This window comes from Erigeron canadensis, chromosome 5 (assembly GCF_010389155.1).
Source record: "Erigeron canadensis isolate Cc75 chromosome 5, C_canadensis_v1, whole genome shotgun sequence".
NCBI classification, from domain to species: Eukaryota; Viridiplantae; Streptophyta; class Magnoliopsida; order Asterales; family Asteraceae; genus Erigeron; species Erigeron canadensis.
Window position 1 is genome coordinate 43,815,502 of NC_057765.1, and position 19,378 is coordinate 43,834,879.

The 19,378-nt window shown below is 31.0% G+C and overlaps 2 protein-coding genes across 2 annotated transcripts; both read right to left on the reverse strand.

Moving 5' to 3' along the window:
• Positions 1–1,842: 1,842 nt before the first annotated feature.
• LOC122599585 lies at positions 1,843–3,622 on the reverse strand. Its single transcript, XM_043772114.1, has 3 exons — positions 2,877–3,622; positions 2,561–2,756; positions 1,843–2,474 (listed from the first exon to the last, which is right to left on the reverse strand). The coding sequence occupies exons 1-3, from the start codon at positions 3,216–3,218 to the stop codon at positions 1,879–1,881; spliced, it is 1,134 nt and encodes a 377-aa protein (XP_043628049.1). The 5' UTR covers positions 3,219–3,622; the 3' UTR covers positions 1,843–1,878.
• Positions 3,623–13,062: 9,440 nt separating this feature from the next.
• LOC122600186 (guanine nucleotide-binding protein subunit gamma 2-like) lies at positions 13,063–17,127 on the reverse strand. Its single transcript, XM_043772859.1, has 4 exons — positions 16,760–17,127; positions 14,398–14,450; positions 14,244–14,288; positions 13,063–13,366 (listed from the first exon to the last, which is right to left on the reverse strand). Exons 1-4 carry the CDS (start codon positions 16,868–16,870, stop codon positions 13,282–13,284), a joined length of 294 nt encoding a protein of 97 aa, XP_043628794.1. The 5' UTR covers positions 16,871–17,127; the 3' UTR covers positions 13,063–13,281.
• Positions 17,128–19,378: the final 2,251 nt, after the last annotated feature.

A 19,378-nucleotide genomic window follows, 5' to 3' on the forward strand; every position in this document is an offset into this window, starting at 1 on the left:
TATTACGAGTGGTAGAAGTAGATATAGCATTTTTATAGAAAAAGCTAATAATGATTTTGTTCAATGGTTTTATACTTTTATAAAAGAAAAAACCCGGCAACTATTTAAACCGAGCGTGATGGTAGATGGGAAAGTTTATAATCATTTCTTCTGTGTAGAAAATAAAGTGTCGATAAGATATTTTGCGAGTTTTTGAAGCAACAAATGAAATAAGAATTGGTATTTGGGTTTTTCTGAATCGCAAGAAATGCTGGCCAATAAAAATGCTGCCTTATTCCTCAACCTCCACGCTTTCTCATTTCTTTTATTACTATTGGATATGGATATGGATATGGATATAGATATGGATTTGGATTGGAATTCTGACCCAACTCATCTTCTTTCCCATTAGATTATTTTAAAAATTAATTAATGTGTAAGCCTATCCTCAAAGGTTTAATATACTCAATAAATAGTTTATATGCTAGTAAAATCAATAAACAGTTTAATATCTTATTGCAAAGTACATAAAAAGCTATTATACTAATATACAAAATAAAATGATATGTCCAAAAAAAAACTAGCCTAATATCACTTGACAAGATTAAAGAATGAAATTAACAAAAATTAATAGATTAGAGTTGTCATGTTTTAAAGGTGCTAAAAAAAAATATTAGGCTAATTTTCTAAATAATATATCATTTCTTCAGTGGAAATTAACATGTACAGTTTGCAAAGCATAATTTATAACCCTTATAATAATTTACGTCTTATATTAAACGTGTATATAAGAAGGGTCAACTTGGAATTTTTAGTAAATTCTAACAATAATTATAGTATCTTATTGAGTTATTGACCTGAGCGTCACATTATATTTTTCAAAATATGTCACATTTTTTTTTAAACGGCAATAATATATCACATTTATAATGGATATTTATCTATACTATATTATAAAGCAAATTTACTTTTCAACTTTCAACCTTCAATTCAACAATACACATATTAATGCATAATGTACCATACATCAATGCATACAATTTTCTCTCTCCTCCGTAAATCATCTTATTCCTCTAATTCTTTCAAAATCTTTTATCTCAAAAACCGTACATCGATAAATTATAAAAATTATATGGGTGTTCTTAAAATTTCATGTTCTTTCATTAAAGATGTCATTCGATATACTTTCGACGAATTTTTAAATCCGAGTGTAGAGCCCGTACGACTAAGGCATTTGACTATGACACTCTATGACATATAACCTCATATGACATATCACACTTTATGACTTATCACCCTCATCATTTTACCGCCGCAATACGCGGGTACTTGCTTTCGTTTTTCTAAATAGAGGGAGTAACTATTGAGAGAATTTTAAAGTTGTTCATGTTTGGGAATTGGGATTTCAATATTTGATGGTACGTAACGGATATTTATATTTCAAATTATTTATTAAATTCATTTATTATTTAAAAAATTATAATAAAATAAATATAAATACAATAAAACTACATTATTAATGTTATCTAAATTATTTAGACAGAATTGCCACTCAACTAGTTAAAATTCTCACAAATTTCAAAAAATGAGACTATATTGTGAAATAAATAGAAGATTATATAAATACAGGGAAAAAAAAGTTGTGAATACTTTTGTTCAATAATTAGTTGGAGTACCATATTGTGACAGTTCTTCTGTAGCTATTTACATATGGATAAAGGGAATACTACGAAGTTTTTTATAAGGCAATGAAATGGGAATTTGGGATGAACAAAGATTTACTTTATAATATCTGCATTGTTATATATATAATTTTCATTATTTTTTTACTCTTAAGAAAATGAGTAAAAAAAAACAAAAAAGAAAAGAAAAAAATAATTCCAAAATTTGTTTATTCCATCATATGCTTTTCTCTTTGAAGAGAGAAGCTAATCCGGTGACCACTAATTTACTCCCTCTCTCCACATTCCTCGGTTTTATCGCCGGCGGCTGCCACGTCACCGACGCTGCCGACGACTGAAAACCATCATCGGATTTTCCCAACGCCGTCGTTTCATCTCCTCCAATAATCATTTCAAAAACCCCACACTCTGACTCAAAATCTTGTGAAGAAAAAACAGACGACCCATTTACGTTCTGTTTCGAGTCCGGTGTCGGTGGTGGCGTCGGCGGCATTGGTAGTAGTATCATCGACGGCGACGGAGAGAGTGTTCGGGTGTACGGAGACAGCCATTTGGATTTCATGTAGTCGGGTTTCCGCCACGGTGGAACCGGCATTCCTTTTTTCTTCAAGCTCAGTTTAGCTGCTTCAGAAATTATAGATATAATCTGTTGCAACCGATCGGCTTGGCCGACATATATGTAGGGCAAAGAATTAAGGATTGCTTTATATGTTCCTGTGGGACGAGCTATCTCGAATTCTGATCTAAAATCTATATCAATTAGTACTCTTTCTTGACCTCCTTCCATCATAACATCTACATACTCATATTCACCTACAATCAAATCGGTATCGAGAAATAAGGTCATAATAAAAATAAGGGAATTATGGAATCGGGAGGTGAGATGTAAATAGTCATACCTGCCGGATAAGAAGAAGTTTTGTCCCAATGAGATTTACATATGGAAGCATCGTGACCGATAAATATCAACCCTTCCACTACAAGCTTCCTTAACTCGTCTTTTCGCTTACAACTAATTGCTTTGTGTTTCTCAACTAGCTTCGATGTGTCTGCCAATAAGTTTCTTTGAGCCACACTCGAACAAGGCGTCAAGCTCTACATGTCATAATAATATCAAAATCATTCCTTTTGTATATGTGTACGATCGAGTTAAGAAAATCATTACGGGTACTACTTTTGTGTGTAAATAATGTGTTTAGAACAATGATTACGTACCTTGAGAATTTCGGAAGCAGAGATATCGGATTCTTCATCGTCATCCGAAATATCATTGATGTTTCCATTAAAACAATTGCAACGATTTCGGCTGCATTTGGGCTTTTCAAGAGGAGTAGTATCTTCCATAAAATTCTCAACCATTTTAGCCAAACAAACAGAACTCGGTTCCAATTCTGATCCATCAACAAGTTTCTCTGAATTGTTATGATTTTTCCGATCAAAAAGTCTCTTCAACCGAGACTTCAACACCGGCTTTGTCCAAGTCAAAGCCGGTGTTGTTTCAAAATTCTCACTTGTTTCCAAGAAACTTATGGGTTGAACCTTCATTTGGAAATGCATACTTACAACAATTATATCTATATATCTGCTATTAAAATTAGCGTTCGCCTAAATACACCCCCAAATTAAACAAAAGTACCACGTTACGTGTTAAGTATTGTTGGATTATGAATTAAGTTACTAATAATTAAACAAAACTTTGATACCTTTTCTTTTTTGGTTTTGTTTCACAAAAGAAAAGAATAACTTGTTTTAATGTTTTTCGTGAAGAATGTGACGACGATGGACCGGAACTTTCGCATTCGAGAGACGCTTTGATGAGTAAAATTTACTTGCCGGAATATTCATTTTCCGGCGAGGTTATAGTCGCCGGAGTTTATAATGTTTAAAACTATATTTTTTTAAAAAAAATAAAGAGTAGTTGGTCTGTGTGTATGTGTTTGTGTGTGTGTCTGAGATTTGTAATCTTTGGGAGTGAGTGAAAAATGTGGAGTCAGTTGAGAGGTTTTTATACAAAACCAAATGATGGATTAGAGACGTGTGGTGACGTGGATAATAAAAACAGATGGATGATGACGTGGACTGGATTATCCAATAATTTGAAGGTGGGTCACGTGCTGTGTGGACATTGGGCCTATGTGGCTATTTGGGTTTTTGTTTGTCAGTGAAAATGGACACATGCTTTGTTATCACTGGTTGATTGAAAGCATAATTACCTGATAAGAAAAGTTACAGATGCACCTTAAAGTTTTGTTCAGCTGTTAGTTTTACCCTTTGATTTCCAAACTTCACTTTAGTTGCACAACAGACATGTTAAAAGCTAAAACATTTAAATACATTTTTTTTTAAAGTTAGTTTCGATTTAGACGTGCTGAATACATAGAAAAGTAAAAATATATATTTTTTATGTGACTGAATTTTTTTTACATAATCAATATTAGATTAAGAATTGATAAATCCTCGTATAAGTGGTGATCTCAAAATACATGTTATACTTTGCAAGCAAATTTGTAGTTTGTGTTTACTAGTTTTTCAACTTATAAGTACGGCTTAGCAAGATAAAAGGTGTAATTTGTTATGATTATTTTTTAATGAGATTAGATCTTTCCTTGGTTATATGAGTTTTTAGATTTGTTTTTCTTAACTGTGCAAACTTGTTTAAATGCATTTTAAAGTTTTCGTCAACCAACATTTATCATCTTGGTATATTTATACTTGCTTCATTAACAAAACAAAACAAAAATGAAAAAAAAAAAAATATAGCTAAATCATAAAGGACAAAATACATGACGTTTGTACAACGCCTATAATGAATTCTTTTAAATAAAATAAGAAACAAAAAGAAAGTCTCGCCTACTAGCATTATCCTATTTTTGTCTATAAAACTCCAATTTTTTGGCCAACCAATAATAATTTGTATCTACAAGTAATTCAACCAAATCACCTACTCTCGAGCTTCCAACTATTTTTTATTCAGTTTTATAAAGTAAAAACAGCTCCACAAATCTCATGCCATATTTTACCGTTAAAATCAAATTTATATAGTTTTTCCTTTTCCTTTTTATTTCTTCAATTTAAATGATCCACCTAATTTGTTACCTTAATTTTGCAAAAGTTATTTATAAATTTCTTTTCGAAATAATCTAACATTTACTTATTTTTATATGAAATTAATAGAGTAACTTGAGGCTAGGATAAAACATAGTCCAAAAAAAAAAAAAAAACAATTGCAAGTCCACATTACATTACATTGTAGAATATAAACATGAAGTTGCAAAACTTATCTTCTTCGATAAGAAAGAAGACGCAAACTCTCATCGAACGATTTTGCCATTTTAGAATACCTCTGCATTGAATAGCGTAACGGCCATTGGGTAACAAAATTGAATTAAATGGTTTTAACATTTTTCCTTTTTCGGGTTCTCTACTACGCACTATCTTTTTTTGGGGGGCACATTTATTGACATCATCAAAATATTTTACGACATAAAAAGACCATTCGGACTATGTATCTTTGTTTTTCATCAATCATGAGGTGTCAAGGATCCTCATCTAAAATAACGAGCATAATATCTGCAAGTTGCGGCAGAATTTTGTTTTAGGAGTGACAACTTGTTATAAAGGTAGATACGGTAATTCAGTGTTGTAATGTATGGAGGACCATTTTGAGAACCATATATATAGTGAAAGGGGTTTTTTGGAAAAAAAAAAGTATGTTTAATTTTTTAAGACATTCCATAAATAAAACTTCAAAATGCTTTATAAGAAAGTATAGATAAGTTGGTTAATTATATTGTTCATGGATTTCAAGAAAATAATAATAACAATAATTTTAATAGAAAATAATGATAATAATAATAATAAGTTGCACGGTGGTTGCATCATATTTCATTTTACTGGTATATATATTTGAAACTTATATATTATTCCACAATGCTAAAAAGATAGTTAAAGCTCTATATATTTGAATGGCAAAACTTAATTTTGTATAACGTTATGGGTAGAATTTCATTTTCTTCCTGTCACGATTCATATTAGCTTCAATATATATGCATTTTATTAATGTAACGGCAAATTGGTAACAAAAACTAGTAGTAATAACTATGATCGTTTCCCTCTTCTAGTGATTTCAAAAGTTATAAATTATACATGGTTAATTCATATTAGATTTTAGATATATAGATACAGATATAAATCTGGATGGCTGGATGTATGGTACATATATATAAGTATATAATTGCTTTTTATCATGGATAATGATCAATACATTGATCACCTAATGTCGTGAAACATTATGGTGTTGCACGATTAAAACTAGGTGGTGTACAGATCACCACCCTATTTATAGTTATACAAAATTTTCTAAGGTTAATTTATCTCTCACGTAATGAAATATTAATATTTAAACAACTATCTTATAAGATTATTAAGTTGTAATTATAAATATGTCGTTTTCGATAAGAATTTATGCAAATAAATCCATCATAAATCACATCTTGTTCTGTCATAATTTGATGGTTGGTCCCATATGGTTGAAACCTAATGGGTATCATACATCATCTAATCTTCAAATTTGCAACCAATGGGCCGGTACCATTACCATGTCCTTTTGGATTAATTGACTAGTGCTTAAAGATTAGCTAATCTTTATTTAGCATAATTTTAAGGTATTAACAATACCCCTTTACCCCCCACACCCTACCCCATTGCAATTATAAGTTCAAGCTAAAACTTATGGTGGTGAGTGCACCATTGGAGTTGATTTTGATGTAAATAAAATGCCATTATGGTTAATGAAGTTTGAGCTCTCTTTCATCATGGTGGACATGTTCATATTGGGGCCTATGCATATAACTACACAGAAAAACGCCTTTCTAAAAGATGTGACATGATGAATTTATAAATAAATACACACACCCTTGTAGTCTCTTGAGATGGCGTTACATACCCTTGAAATGTTACAAGTTTTATGGTGAGTGGTGACGTTAATATTGAAGCAAAATGGTACAACTTGTTGGACCATTTACCACTTATTTATGAAAGATTCACTTTATATGTGGTAGTTAGTCAGTTACAACATGTAGAAGCTAATATCACAACAATTTTTCATTTCTAATAATAAGATCAAAGGAGCGAGGAGTGATGTGAAATCGGTATTTGTAGAATTATGCGCCAACCATCTACAAACCCTCTTAAATTAAAGCCAAGCCGACGAACCAACGCGCACAGTAACATATAAGTGTTAGAAATATGACGGACAAACAATGCAACCGTGTAATAAACAACATGATTGTAGCTTTAGAATCACCAAGCATATAAAATTTTGACACACACAACAATAAACAAAAAACTAAAAACAAGAACACACAACAACAATACGATATGGGAATTTAACTTGATTATTGTCAATCACTCAAACCGAATCTTTGTTCTATACCATGATCGAGCCAAAATTAACTAGATATTGTATTATTTCTATACGTTCGCTTATCTACTTCAACTATGTATAAGAAAGAAGAAATTAATTTGGTCCCAAACAACCAAAAAGGCAAAAAAAAACCCAAACAATTATTTGTATTATATAGAACAATTAGTTGGACAATATTGTAGACAATGTTATTATGGATGGATAAACTTACTTTCATGCCATACTATAATACTACATAGATATTTATGAGATATTATGTTTCAATTTCCATAGTACATGTTGTACATATTTGATAATTTTCTAACCTATAACGAACTATCGAGTGCATTTTATTTAAAGATGCTGGAATGATGCCATTTGATACTATTTAAAGTAAAGTTTGGATAATTTTTTCTTGAAAAATAAAGCGATGACAACACAATGAGGAAATAAATTTTTGCCCCTTTGAGTTGACTTATCACACGAAGAAAAGATATTACATACACAGAGAGAAAATTTTCCATTAAAAGTTCACAAATTTAATATACTTATAGTGATTTTCAATCTTATTAAAAATTTAAGTGAAAGATAATACTCCACTATACTTTTCAATATATAATACATATTTTCAATATATAATACATATTTACAGGCAAGTGTAACAACAAGTAATATAGAATGAAAATGAAACTTTGTTATAATGTTGCGTCTTCCGTATTCAAAGCTATACTTAAAATCAAAATGGTAGTTATGCCATTATAAAATTAAGTCAAATATCCACACACTTTTATCACATACCTACACTTAAATGTGTGGAAAAAATCAATAGTTAATATATTAAAAAAATGACGTGACAAATTAAATACGAAAATCGACACCTGAAATTACGTTTTAACTTTGTTATGTAGTTAATTGTATATACCTAGACGGATCCTTGGTCTGGATCCATTAGCTTATACCTTATATGATGCAAGTTGTAGTTAATTGTATGTATATAAGTATATGCATATATTTTAGCCGATATTGTGACTCAAAAAGTGTAGATATATATTTAGAGACACGAAGAATCAAAGCTTCCAACTTTTGTATACAAGTTACATTTAGAGAGAGTGTTACACTTAATTGATACTTTTATTGAAAACTTTGTAAAGAATTTCAAATATTAAAGCAAATGATAAAAGAGTTGATGAGGACATAAAGTTGTTTGATAAGGAGAGATATATATATGAAAAATGAGATGATGGGTTTTGTCTTTGTCTCACCCTTTCCCCACAATACACCCCACACCACAAAAAAACTTTAGTGATTGTATTTTAGTAGTAGTTGGGTCCTCTTCTTGTGGTACTCATGCTTGTTTCTTTTATCATTACGTACGATTTTTATTGCATATAGTACAATAAAGATGACCTCAAAACGGTATTATAATTTTTGGTTTTTGAAAATAAATGTCATCTTCAAAATCTTTTTTATATATTAATTTTCCAGTTTCCACAAAGATTGTAATCGTCATCTTTTTTATACGTAGTATATTCCTAGTCTCTATTCTCTAATTAAAATTTCTTATTGCTTGTTTTTGGTGAGATTTTAAAGATACGAGAAAGAAAAAAAACTCTTGTTAGTTGTTACTTTGCCAAGTATCCGGTTAGTATTTAATTTCGTTTCAAGTGAGAATTGTTTGCCTTTTTAGATCACAAAACTTTTGCCAAAAAAAGTTCCTTTAGATAAAGCATCTTTTTCATTAAGTAACAAAGAATACAAGCAATCATTGTCGTAATTTTGAATCGAAAACCTCAAAGTTCATTTCCTTGAATACTATGTCCCATATGCTATGGTGATTAATACTCCGTTTATGGTATGGGCAAATCTTGAAAGGTTAGACCCAATTGCATTTCATAAATTTAAATTAAAAAAAAAAAAAAAACAGAAGCTAATATCGTTTGCAATGGATGGATTTGGACATATTTATAACTAACATATAGGGCTAAGAAATGATTTTTGTTACAAGTTGTAGTCTTTTAGCAAACACATTGTATGTATGTGTTATAATGTGTGGATCTGTATAGTTAACTTTTAGTTTTATAAACAAATTATCACTAAATCATACCCCACAAAATAACTTCTTAAATAGATAAAAGTAATAAAACTACGAGCACATAAGCTTGTAAGATATTACGTACGGGAATCAAAAAAATTATGGAGTTGGTTTGAAGAAGTCTTTGAATTATTTGTTAGAAAAATGTGGGCCAAAGTGTGGGGCCCATATAGTATGATTACAGGCCAATGTGGCAATCTCAATGATGCATAAAGCCCATCAAAATAATTACTATTTATTTCTTAAACTTTCAATGTCCTCATCTTGATGTTTATAAAGTTTTGGGACCATTCATTGGAGTGGTTAAGTGGGGACAAAATTATCTCACTTGCCCTTCAATTTTGTTTTAGTTTTGGTGAAAATAAACTACCCTTCATCATAAATTTTACTTTTCACTTACCATTATATTATTTTTTTTTAGATATATCAAGATATATTATTCCATTTATTTATTTATAACAATTATATATCAGTTTGTGAGGTTCACAAAATGTAAAATAATACAAGAGAGTTTGGGATAGCCTAGGTACTTGTCTTTACAATATATATTTTTTAGATATATTAGATTTCTTAATAAATTAATACAATCTAAATGACTTTCTCAGTAATTTGATTCTATTGAATTATTATCGTTATAAAAAAAAAAAGTTAATACAATTACAATTCATTAGAAGATCCAAATCACTACAAGGATATACATATATATATATATATATTTTAAAGTACATGAAACACAAATAATTGTGGAAGTTATATATACATATATTTTTTTAATGACTAATAGTCTAATACTACATAACCTATGGACATTGGATAGGCCCTTGATGAAAAGGATAGATGAAAGTGACTCCTAAATTTTCTTTTGTATGAAGTAAGATTGCTAATTAGAAAGTATAATTGTTTTTGTTTTGTATTAGTTTTGTGCTTCTATGATGCTATATATCAATCGTTGTGTTTGTCAAAATATATATTTGGTACTTTTATAACTTAAATTAGCATAGACTATTGGAAGAAAAAAAGTACATTTTATTTGTAAAAATAATATGGAGTAATAAACAATCTTATGAAACATAAAACATTGTAAAATCAAAATGTGAGTCATTCTATGCAACTTTCATAGATTGATCATGGTTTCATACTTCTGATGTAGTAATGAAAAGAAAAGATCATCTATATTCTTAATTTGACCTAAAATTTCTAATTATTACGAAGAGTATTTATATAAATTGATATAATCAAATATGTTTTGAAACTTTCACATCATTTCATATTATATTGAGAATAAATTCTTCACTAGATTCCAAGCAACACTAAAAAGACTTGACCAAGCCAAATGATCATGATGAAAGGCTTGAAATGTTCATCCAAATGTAATTGGTTTGAAGAGAGATATTATTGGAAAATATATTTTTTAATACTTTATAACACATAGACAGACTGGAATCTGGAATTACCACCAAGTCTTAAATTAGAAATTTCAATTTAGCGTAATCTCAAAATGTTTCATTACATCATACAACATATGTTTTCTTATTGAAAAATTGTTATTTTGTTAATTATATATTAATGAGACGAGACATCTCTGTTAACATCGCATGAATATAATACGAGTAGCTATTATTGTGCAAAATTGACGCTAAATTATAATTTTAGATGACATATATGTACAAACATTACGGTTTAAAACTTTAAAATGATGATGACAAGAACATTTGGAGAGACCATTTATAACTAGTGATCCGTAATCACCCACCACACGCTGAAAATGAAGTTGATGGTATATATGACTAGGTAAAATATCTAAATTCTGAATTTTTGTTAAAAGGAATCCTCTCTTTTTTCTAGTCAGAATTACTGAAAGTCTTCCAAGTAGAGACAAAAAATAGTCCGAGATAACCAACTAGTACTATTTTTTTTAGAGTTTATTATTACTTTTATTTAATTATTATCATTATTATTACTATATATATACACTACTTTTTTTTTTAAAGTTAGTTTCGATTCAGACGTGTTGGAGGCAATTTTTAACCAACAATTCGTTGGACCTCCAACCCCATCCTCGTGGAAAATACCTTGAGATAAGAAACCCAAGACTCAAACCCGTGACCTTGGGGAAACTCACCTCCAAGGCCCACATAGTGGATTTAAAAGATACCTCTGGCCAACCCACTTAAATGGAGTTAGGTTTATATATACACTACTATCTAATAATATTCACTACTATTATGTCATCTCTATAATAACATAAAATGCACCATTGTACAGTGTTTTTCGAAAGGCTCAACTAAATTTAGTGAAAGAAGTGGTTCTAACTTCCAATGTCATACCATATTGTCTATATACCTATCGATAATTAAATTTGATTTGATTAGTATTGTAAAGAACATATAAAATCAAATTGGTTGAGGATATTATACAAGAATAGATTTTAGATACATAATAAGTCCAGAATCAATTAGATAAGTCCAGATAATTTCGCTGTCCATGTCTCCATGATAATGTATCTTATTCTTTCTTCAACTTAGCAAGCAAAATTTAATACCTTATTACCACAACTTTAAATATTCATGTCATATAGTTTTTTAACTTGAGATATGGAGAATAATAATGATGGTGTCATATGATATTATTTGATGATGATTATTTTAAACTTGAGTTACTATCTAGTGCAATAATCCAATAATGGCGTGTTGCTTTGTGCATATAGCCATATATATTATTTATAAATAAATTATTATAATAAATGATAATCTTAAATTTTATACTCTAAATTAAATTCAAGTCATTCTCACTCTCATTCAACTCTGTCATTTGAAAAATGATATCTTGGTTTTTCATACCATTTGGTGATAACTTATTTATTTAATACCAAGAGACTTGGTATACTAAGGCTCTTGTTTTAGTTAGCTATACGACTATACGAGCTTGCAAGCTCCAATTCTAACAGCTGAACATCTCTGTAAAAAGTAAAAACAAAAATATTCAACTTTCGTCTTTAAAATATGATACTTGGATCAAATAATTCAACGATGTCGTTTTACTATTAGTTAGATTTCTAGAACTACCCTAAACAGAATAATTAAACACTGTATCCAAAAGGTCATTTTTATCCAAAAATGCTAGTAACTGAAACCTAACTATAAAGAGTAAAGACAACATTCATGTCAAGCATGAAACTAAATAAGGACCTTGAGTTTGAGTTTATGGTTTCCAGAAACCCAGACTCATACAGATATTTACGCATAATATTACATCTACGCCTGGTCGCCTAATAACGTCTTATGAATAGTTATGCAAAGTTCTTGTCACAGGAACTAAGTATGAAGTAACTGTTCTTTCGAGTTTTTGAGTAAAAATCACTTCCCATTCTTTTAAAAATTTTAACAAGCCCATGTGTTTGGTTATCACAGCTTTATTACAGAGCCCAGCCCAATGTAATGAGACCACAACCCAAAGTACAAATGGGCCGCTATTAGCACCATGTTTATTTAGTGTTTAACTGTTTTCCAACAGAGGTAACATAAAGGTGCAACGTTTTGATCTTAAATTCTTAGGATTACAATCGGCAAGAACTTACCATCTATCGATAACCTAAACTTCTTGTCTGTTGGTAACCAAAGTTTTATTAAAAGTGGAGATCGTACACAAAACCAGTGTCATTTAACAATTGTGTAGCTTACTAACATGAATCATTTTATATCGAGTTGGGCCGTTGGGGTTCTAAATAGACTTTACCCTAAAATTATAAGCGACGACAAAACACATATTTGTGTTATAAAAATATCTTTTTTGTTGCATACTCCAGTCATATGGGACCATAAAACACACGACGGCTAAGCAGTCTCATCACTGCTATATAAAACGGACTCAAGATAAACCTGGAAACTCGATCTCTGAAAACATGATTATCTGCAAAAAATGAAAATCTTTTGATAACAAAATGAAAAATAATGAGAACTCTCACAGATTTTAATTTTCTCTACAAACGAAAAAGAATTAGACATTTCTGCACAAGGACGATCTGGAAAATAAGATTCTTCTCTGTATCTGTAATTGAGATTGTATAATGGAGATGGCAATGCATGAACCTTGGGTGAACTCCAATGAATTTATTCACATTATTGTTAGAGTATCCAGCATCTGCAACCGGATTTATCTTTAGGTCCCTCGAACCATTGATCCCATGATGGGTTTGCAGGCCCATGTGTCCTGCCACCAAAGTCAAAACCAACAGATTCAAAACCAAAACGGTAGCAAGGGAAAAACCAAACCACCCCCTGAGTCCCTGACTGATGAAAGTCGCAACATTGAGATTCACTATACTCACTACCACACGGTTCTGTTGGTAAAATCTCACTCTAAAATGACTTATTTGGTTTCAAAATGGCATCTTCTCCGAGGTACTTTAATGTTTCACTAGAATGCCAACATATGGCTAACCAAGCAACCAACTATCTGTATTGTCAAATGTTACAATAAGAGGTGGAAAGCCAATACATTAGTGTTTTCTTTTTAACAGGCCCAGTGGATCCGAAAAACTTCAGCCCAAATTTTATAGATCTATTAATATAAATTAAATTGCCAATTATATCATCTCAGTCATTAAAAAAATAAAAAATTATATCATTTCAATATTAATCTAAATTATTTATTTAAGAGAATTTATGCATTACAAAGACACTTGGGATGTCTTTTAACCATTGGTCAATTTCCTAAAAAGCTATTTTTAATGTTTTACGTTTTTACCATTGGATGCCACCTCTAGTCATTACTTTCATAAAGCACATTGTTATTTTGCATAAAGAGCAAACCAAACCTAACCATATTCACAAACCAGAACAGATACAAAGAATCCCATGAAAATTGCAAATTTCAAATGACTTGTGTTTTCTGCCACATATTTCTTTTTGACTAAATCTTCAAGGAAAATATGGGTCTCTACTCTCTATCCATGGTATTGATTTTGGTCAAAAAGCGGTCATGATCAAGGTTATTTTAGACATTTTAACCTACGTGCAATACAAGTGTTGCAATTTTCATTGGGCCCATATTGTTTATACTGGAAGCAAAAAACAAGAGATCTTACGTGGGAAGTAACGGATCCGGCCTTGTTTCCACATTATTTAATATTCTATCAGAACACAAAGAAAAAGAGTGTTAGAAATGGTTGATTACACATCAATATTACATTCGTTGATTATTTTAAAAGATAGACTGAAACATTTAACATTTATACTCACTCCTTGCATGCAGCGGAGGCTGCTTCCATTTTCTCAAGCTGGTCCAGCTCCTCCTGCATATGAGTATATGACATAACAGATGAGTGTTTAATAATTATTACTCGTATTATACACAATTTATAAGTAGCACCTGCTAAAGAGACAAGGTTAAAAGGCACATAGCTGCATTGATTGCCTAGTCAATTAGTCAATCTTACATGCTACAGAATTAGTCAAACACTTTGTGTAAATTGATTGCCTAGTCAAATGCTGAAATTTTGATGGGCGTGTAGACTGTAATTCTTCAGATAATCTCTTTTAAAAATCTTTCATTTGAAACTAAATTTCATTGCATTTTCTGTAGATTTTAAAAACAATAGCTTATACAATGTCCCATTTTGTAATCATATTAATACTTTTGTTGAATATATTGTACTTTATAACCTGCCTTTGATATCATACATCATTTTCATGAAGTGTTTATTATGCTGTTTAAAGCCACCAATTGGAAAAAAGTTTTTGACAGCCATTTTTATAGAAGTTTGTCAGCGTGTTGGTAAAGAGCTAATGATTACATACAGATTTTGGTCATGTGGCGTTTTTCTGGAAACAAATCTGCTACTGATTCTATAATGATCAGGTTCATACTAGATGATTACTGTATGGGTAAACTAATATTACCTATTACCTCCTTTAGTCCTCTGTAAAACAACTTTGAGAAAACCTTAACTCCCATTCAAATGTATCACCTTTTTTTTGGGCCACATACGATAACTAGAACACGACAAACACTACTATAAACAACTAATTATCTGAATAACAACTTCAAACAGAAAAGGCGCATACAAACACTATCTCCTACAGCCAATTTCGTTAAAACTAATTACCTGACACCCACAACAAGTTCTAACATTTGTTGTAAAGTGTTCATGAAGTTCTTAATACAAGTGTTAGTTTCTTGTGTATGTTTTTCAACCAATGTCTCTTTTGAAGCTTTTTGAGTTTTTGGGATGATCTAGGATTCAAAAGGCATTAGACATCTCACCTATTGCGAAGGACACATGGCTGGTCAAGACATAGAAGAGAAATTTAAACTGAACGTTTTAATTTAACTTGTAAATTCAAGTCTTGAACCTAACCAATTCAAATCAAATATTCTGAATTTAAACTGTTAATAGTGTTAGTTAAAAACCAACATAATAATAAAAAAACTGGCTTAGATAAAACGTTGTAGATTGTTTGTAATGCTATAAATTATAAACGAAATTTAACTCATAAGAGTAAGAAGTTACTTTGATCATGAACAACTTCAATCCATTATCCTAAAATATGAAATATAATCTATACTCCCTATATAAACAAACTACCCCCTCTCCAAATTAAACACTCTACCTTTCAATTACCTATTTTACCCTTAATTTACACTACCACCAAACACTTTAATCCTGAAATATCGAAAATACCTTTAAGAAAACTCACGCCCAATTTGTCTCCCTTCCCTTCTCCTGAAGCTGCTCACATATTATATCAAAAAACACACCCATACATCCCCGAGAACAAACACACACATACATCCCCTCAGAACCGTCTCCCTCTAAAACACACATAGGCACTGCCCCCCAAAACTGTCGTCATCTCCGTTGTCTAAAACACACATAGCCATAGGTACGGTGATCCGGTAATCGCATGGGTAACGCTAATTAACCAGCGTTTTTTTCCTATGCCCGCCGCATCGCGCGGGTACAAGGCTATATATATATATATATATATATATATAGGGGGAGAATCAAATAAGAACAATTTTAAGCTAATAGACCACAAATATTATTTCACATCATATTTTAAGCTCCATATAAATACAATTAAACTAAAAATCTTATTAAACTTAGCAAATCAAATTCGGACATTCAGTTGATGAACTATATACAATGCACATATTAGTCATTATACTAGCCAATTATATTATCAAATGACCATGAAGCTCCTATGAATCAATATATAAATGAAAACCTTTGGCAAAAAATATTAGAAACTCTCTATTGTACTAAGATGATTCAACAACAACGATAAGCAATTCAGTTAGAGGCAAATTATGGGGATTCAACAACGATATTTAATCCTGTCAGAGGCGGCGCAAGGGGATTGAGCTACGACAATATTCTCAGAAAACGCTAAACTACAAAATTGCAGAAATAAAAACAATCATTGCATAATATTGAACTAACTATCCTAAATTCAAAAAATTCAAAGAAAACAAATCATATAACAAAAGTTTCAATTTTGAAGTTAACCCACAAATACCCATATGGATTAAAGCAACTATAAACAATAAATATGAGAGAATCTTACAAATTATAACAACAAAAAAAATTAAAATTCAAACCTCTAAATGGCGAGTTTCTTGTTCAAGTCTTTTCAATTCAGCAGATATTCTATGTTTTCCTCTTGTATCTGCTATCACCGATCTTACTGGCTCAGATTTCTCTGTTTGCATCTCTGTATCTATTACAAAAAATGATAAACAAAAATAACCCTAAAGATTCACAAATGAGTAAAATTGTATACTCATGACACCAAAGTTCACAACTTTATGTTGAACAACAAAAGTTGGAAAAAGGGAAAGAAAAGGCAGCTTTATGGGTGTGTTGGGCTTTATGGTGGTGGTGAATTTTGGTTGGAAAGAAAGGTGAAAAACAAAATCTTTTGTAAGAGGTTTTTCAGGGATGTGTTTGATTTTTTTGTATTTTTTTGGTTGTGGGAGGAAAAGGGCCCTTAAACGCTTTTTTGTCTTGTTGTTTATATTTTTTCCCCCCCTTTGTTTACTCTTAATTTTGTCTTGCAACTTCTTTGATGGTGATGATGAGGATGATTGAATGGTATACTCTCACATTTGGGAGAGTGGGTGTCACTTTTTCATGATTTATCAACATGTCCAAGTTGTTTCCACTTATTAATTCTTTGAATCTTTTCCCAAGTGGTGGCTAAATCCCAACAAACAGAACTTGCCAAACTTTTTAACTTTTTGACAATATGAAAAGTGTTTAATTGACAACATCCATTCATTCATGTAACGTTTTTTGAAGTAATTAAAAGTATTAAAGAAATTGCAATTGAAATTTAAATGAATTAAAATATGATGAAATTAAACTTTTAACGAATTATAATCTACATCTGTTTTTGGTTGACTGAATCTACATCTGTTTTTGGTTGACTGAATTTATATGAAAACAATTGTTCTAACAATTGGTACCAGTTGGTTTCAAACCTGAGACATAGCGTCTCTTAAATGAAACTCCTACCATTAGTGATATAATAGGATTGGATCATTATATTTGTCAAAATCAATAAAAAAAACAAATAAAAATGATCGATCTTGTCATTTTTAAAATTATTAAAAAGATTATTAAAATTATTAAAGAGATTATTATAAAATTATTAAAGAGATTATTATAATATTTTGGATCATTACTGATAAAGTAATGATGATGGAGGGTGAAACGACTTGCTCATGTGACATGTTGGTCAGAAGAGTTGCCTTTCGATAAAGCTGAAAATTAGAATTTTGAGAGTGTGTCAACTTGCGCCACATGACACTTTTACATTAGTCCTCCCTTCCTAACACCTTTTTTTTGACACTTTACATTGGTCCCCCCTCTCAAATCCTTTTTTTTTCTGGAAATTGTGCCATGTCAACAAATAGAAGGATGAGCCAGGAAATTTACCCTAAATGTAAGTCGCCCCTTGGAGGCGGTGTGTAGGGTGAACTAGGATGAGATGACATGAGGTTCGCCCCTTTCTTTCTTCCATTTTTTTTAGAAGGATATATTATTTCTCAGAACTTTGTGTTACGATTAAATTCTTAAATTTTTTTAAATATATGGATGAAATTCATTGAGCAAGCAGTAAAAAGACATCATATGGAAAAAAACAAAAGCAAGCCTTAGCTTAATCCGAAGGTAAGTGAAAAGTTTAATTTACATCATCACTGCGTACGAGTATTTGGGCACTTCAAAGAGAATAGAAAAATGATTTCGTTTTTCAACTCGAGCCACTTTCAAAACCTAACTCGCACATGACATATTTCATGAGGTGACGAATAATTTAACTTAATTAACAGAGAAATAATTTAATTTTCGTAATAAAACTTTAGGTTTTTATGCATCTTTTACAGTTTTACTAACAAAATAACTCTTATTTTTGTCCTCACTAATTAATCTCCACCCCAAACACCCGGACTCATTTTTTCCAAATTTGTATGTGTGAAAACTGAAAAGAAAAGGACATGAAGCGATATCCCACAAATGCTGACGCCAAAAGGGTGTGACAGTCTCGAGCATGACTTCGAGTGGAACCGGAGTCCTCCATTGGTGCTTTGGCCCATAATGTGTACAAGTACAACTATGATGTGTAATTGTGTATCATATGGCTAAAATAAGTAAAGCTCTCATCACATATATACTCAGTCACGCATTTCTTCAACTTTGAATTAGGCACGGATGGAAGTGCGGCTTTATGACAACAATGGTACGTTTTCTTTCAAATCTTTGAATTATTTTTTTTTGACGAAAATCAATGTGGGGTCTGAAGGTCTTTAATAGCGTAAGGTGCAAGGGTATAGTGCCAAAAGATTGACAAACTGACAAGTTTTAGCAAGAAATTAGCCAATGATAGTTTGACATGTGGTTTAGCTAAAAACAAGCCAAAAGTAGTCAATACCTTGCCAAAACTAGTGGTGTAGTATAAAACTTGCCAATTTGTAGTTAGAAATTGAGGGGGAATTTTTTTTTTTTTAAAAAAACAAAAGTACAGGCTCCCACATGCCAAAAGTGGTCAGGTAGCCTTGCCCAACGTTTACTTTCATCGGCCAAAACTAGCCGATGGTTCTTGCCAATGCTTGCCTATTAAACTTGTCTATAGTGTAGCCGAAATACCGATGCTTGCCGATGCTTTTTGCCGATAAAACAAACCGACTACGCCCTTACCCCTAATTTTCCTTACGTTT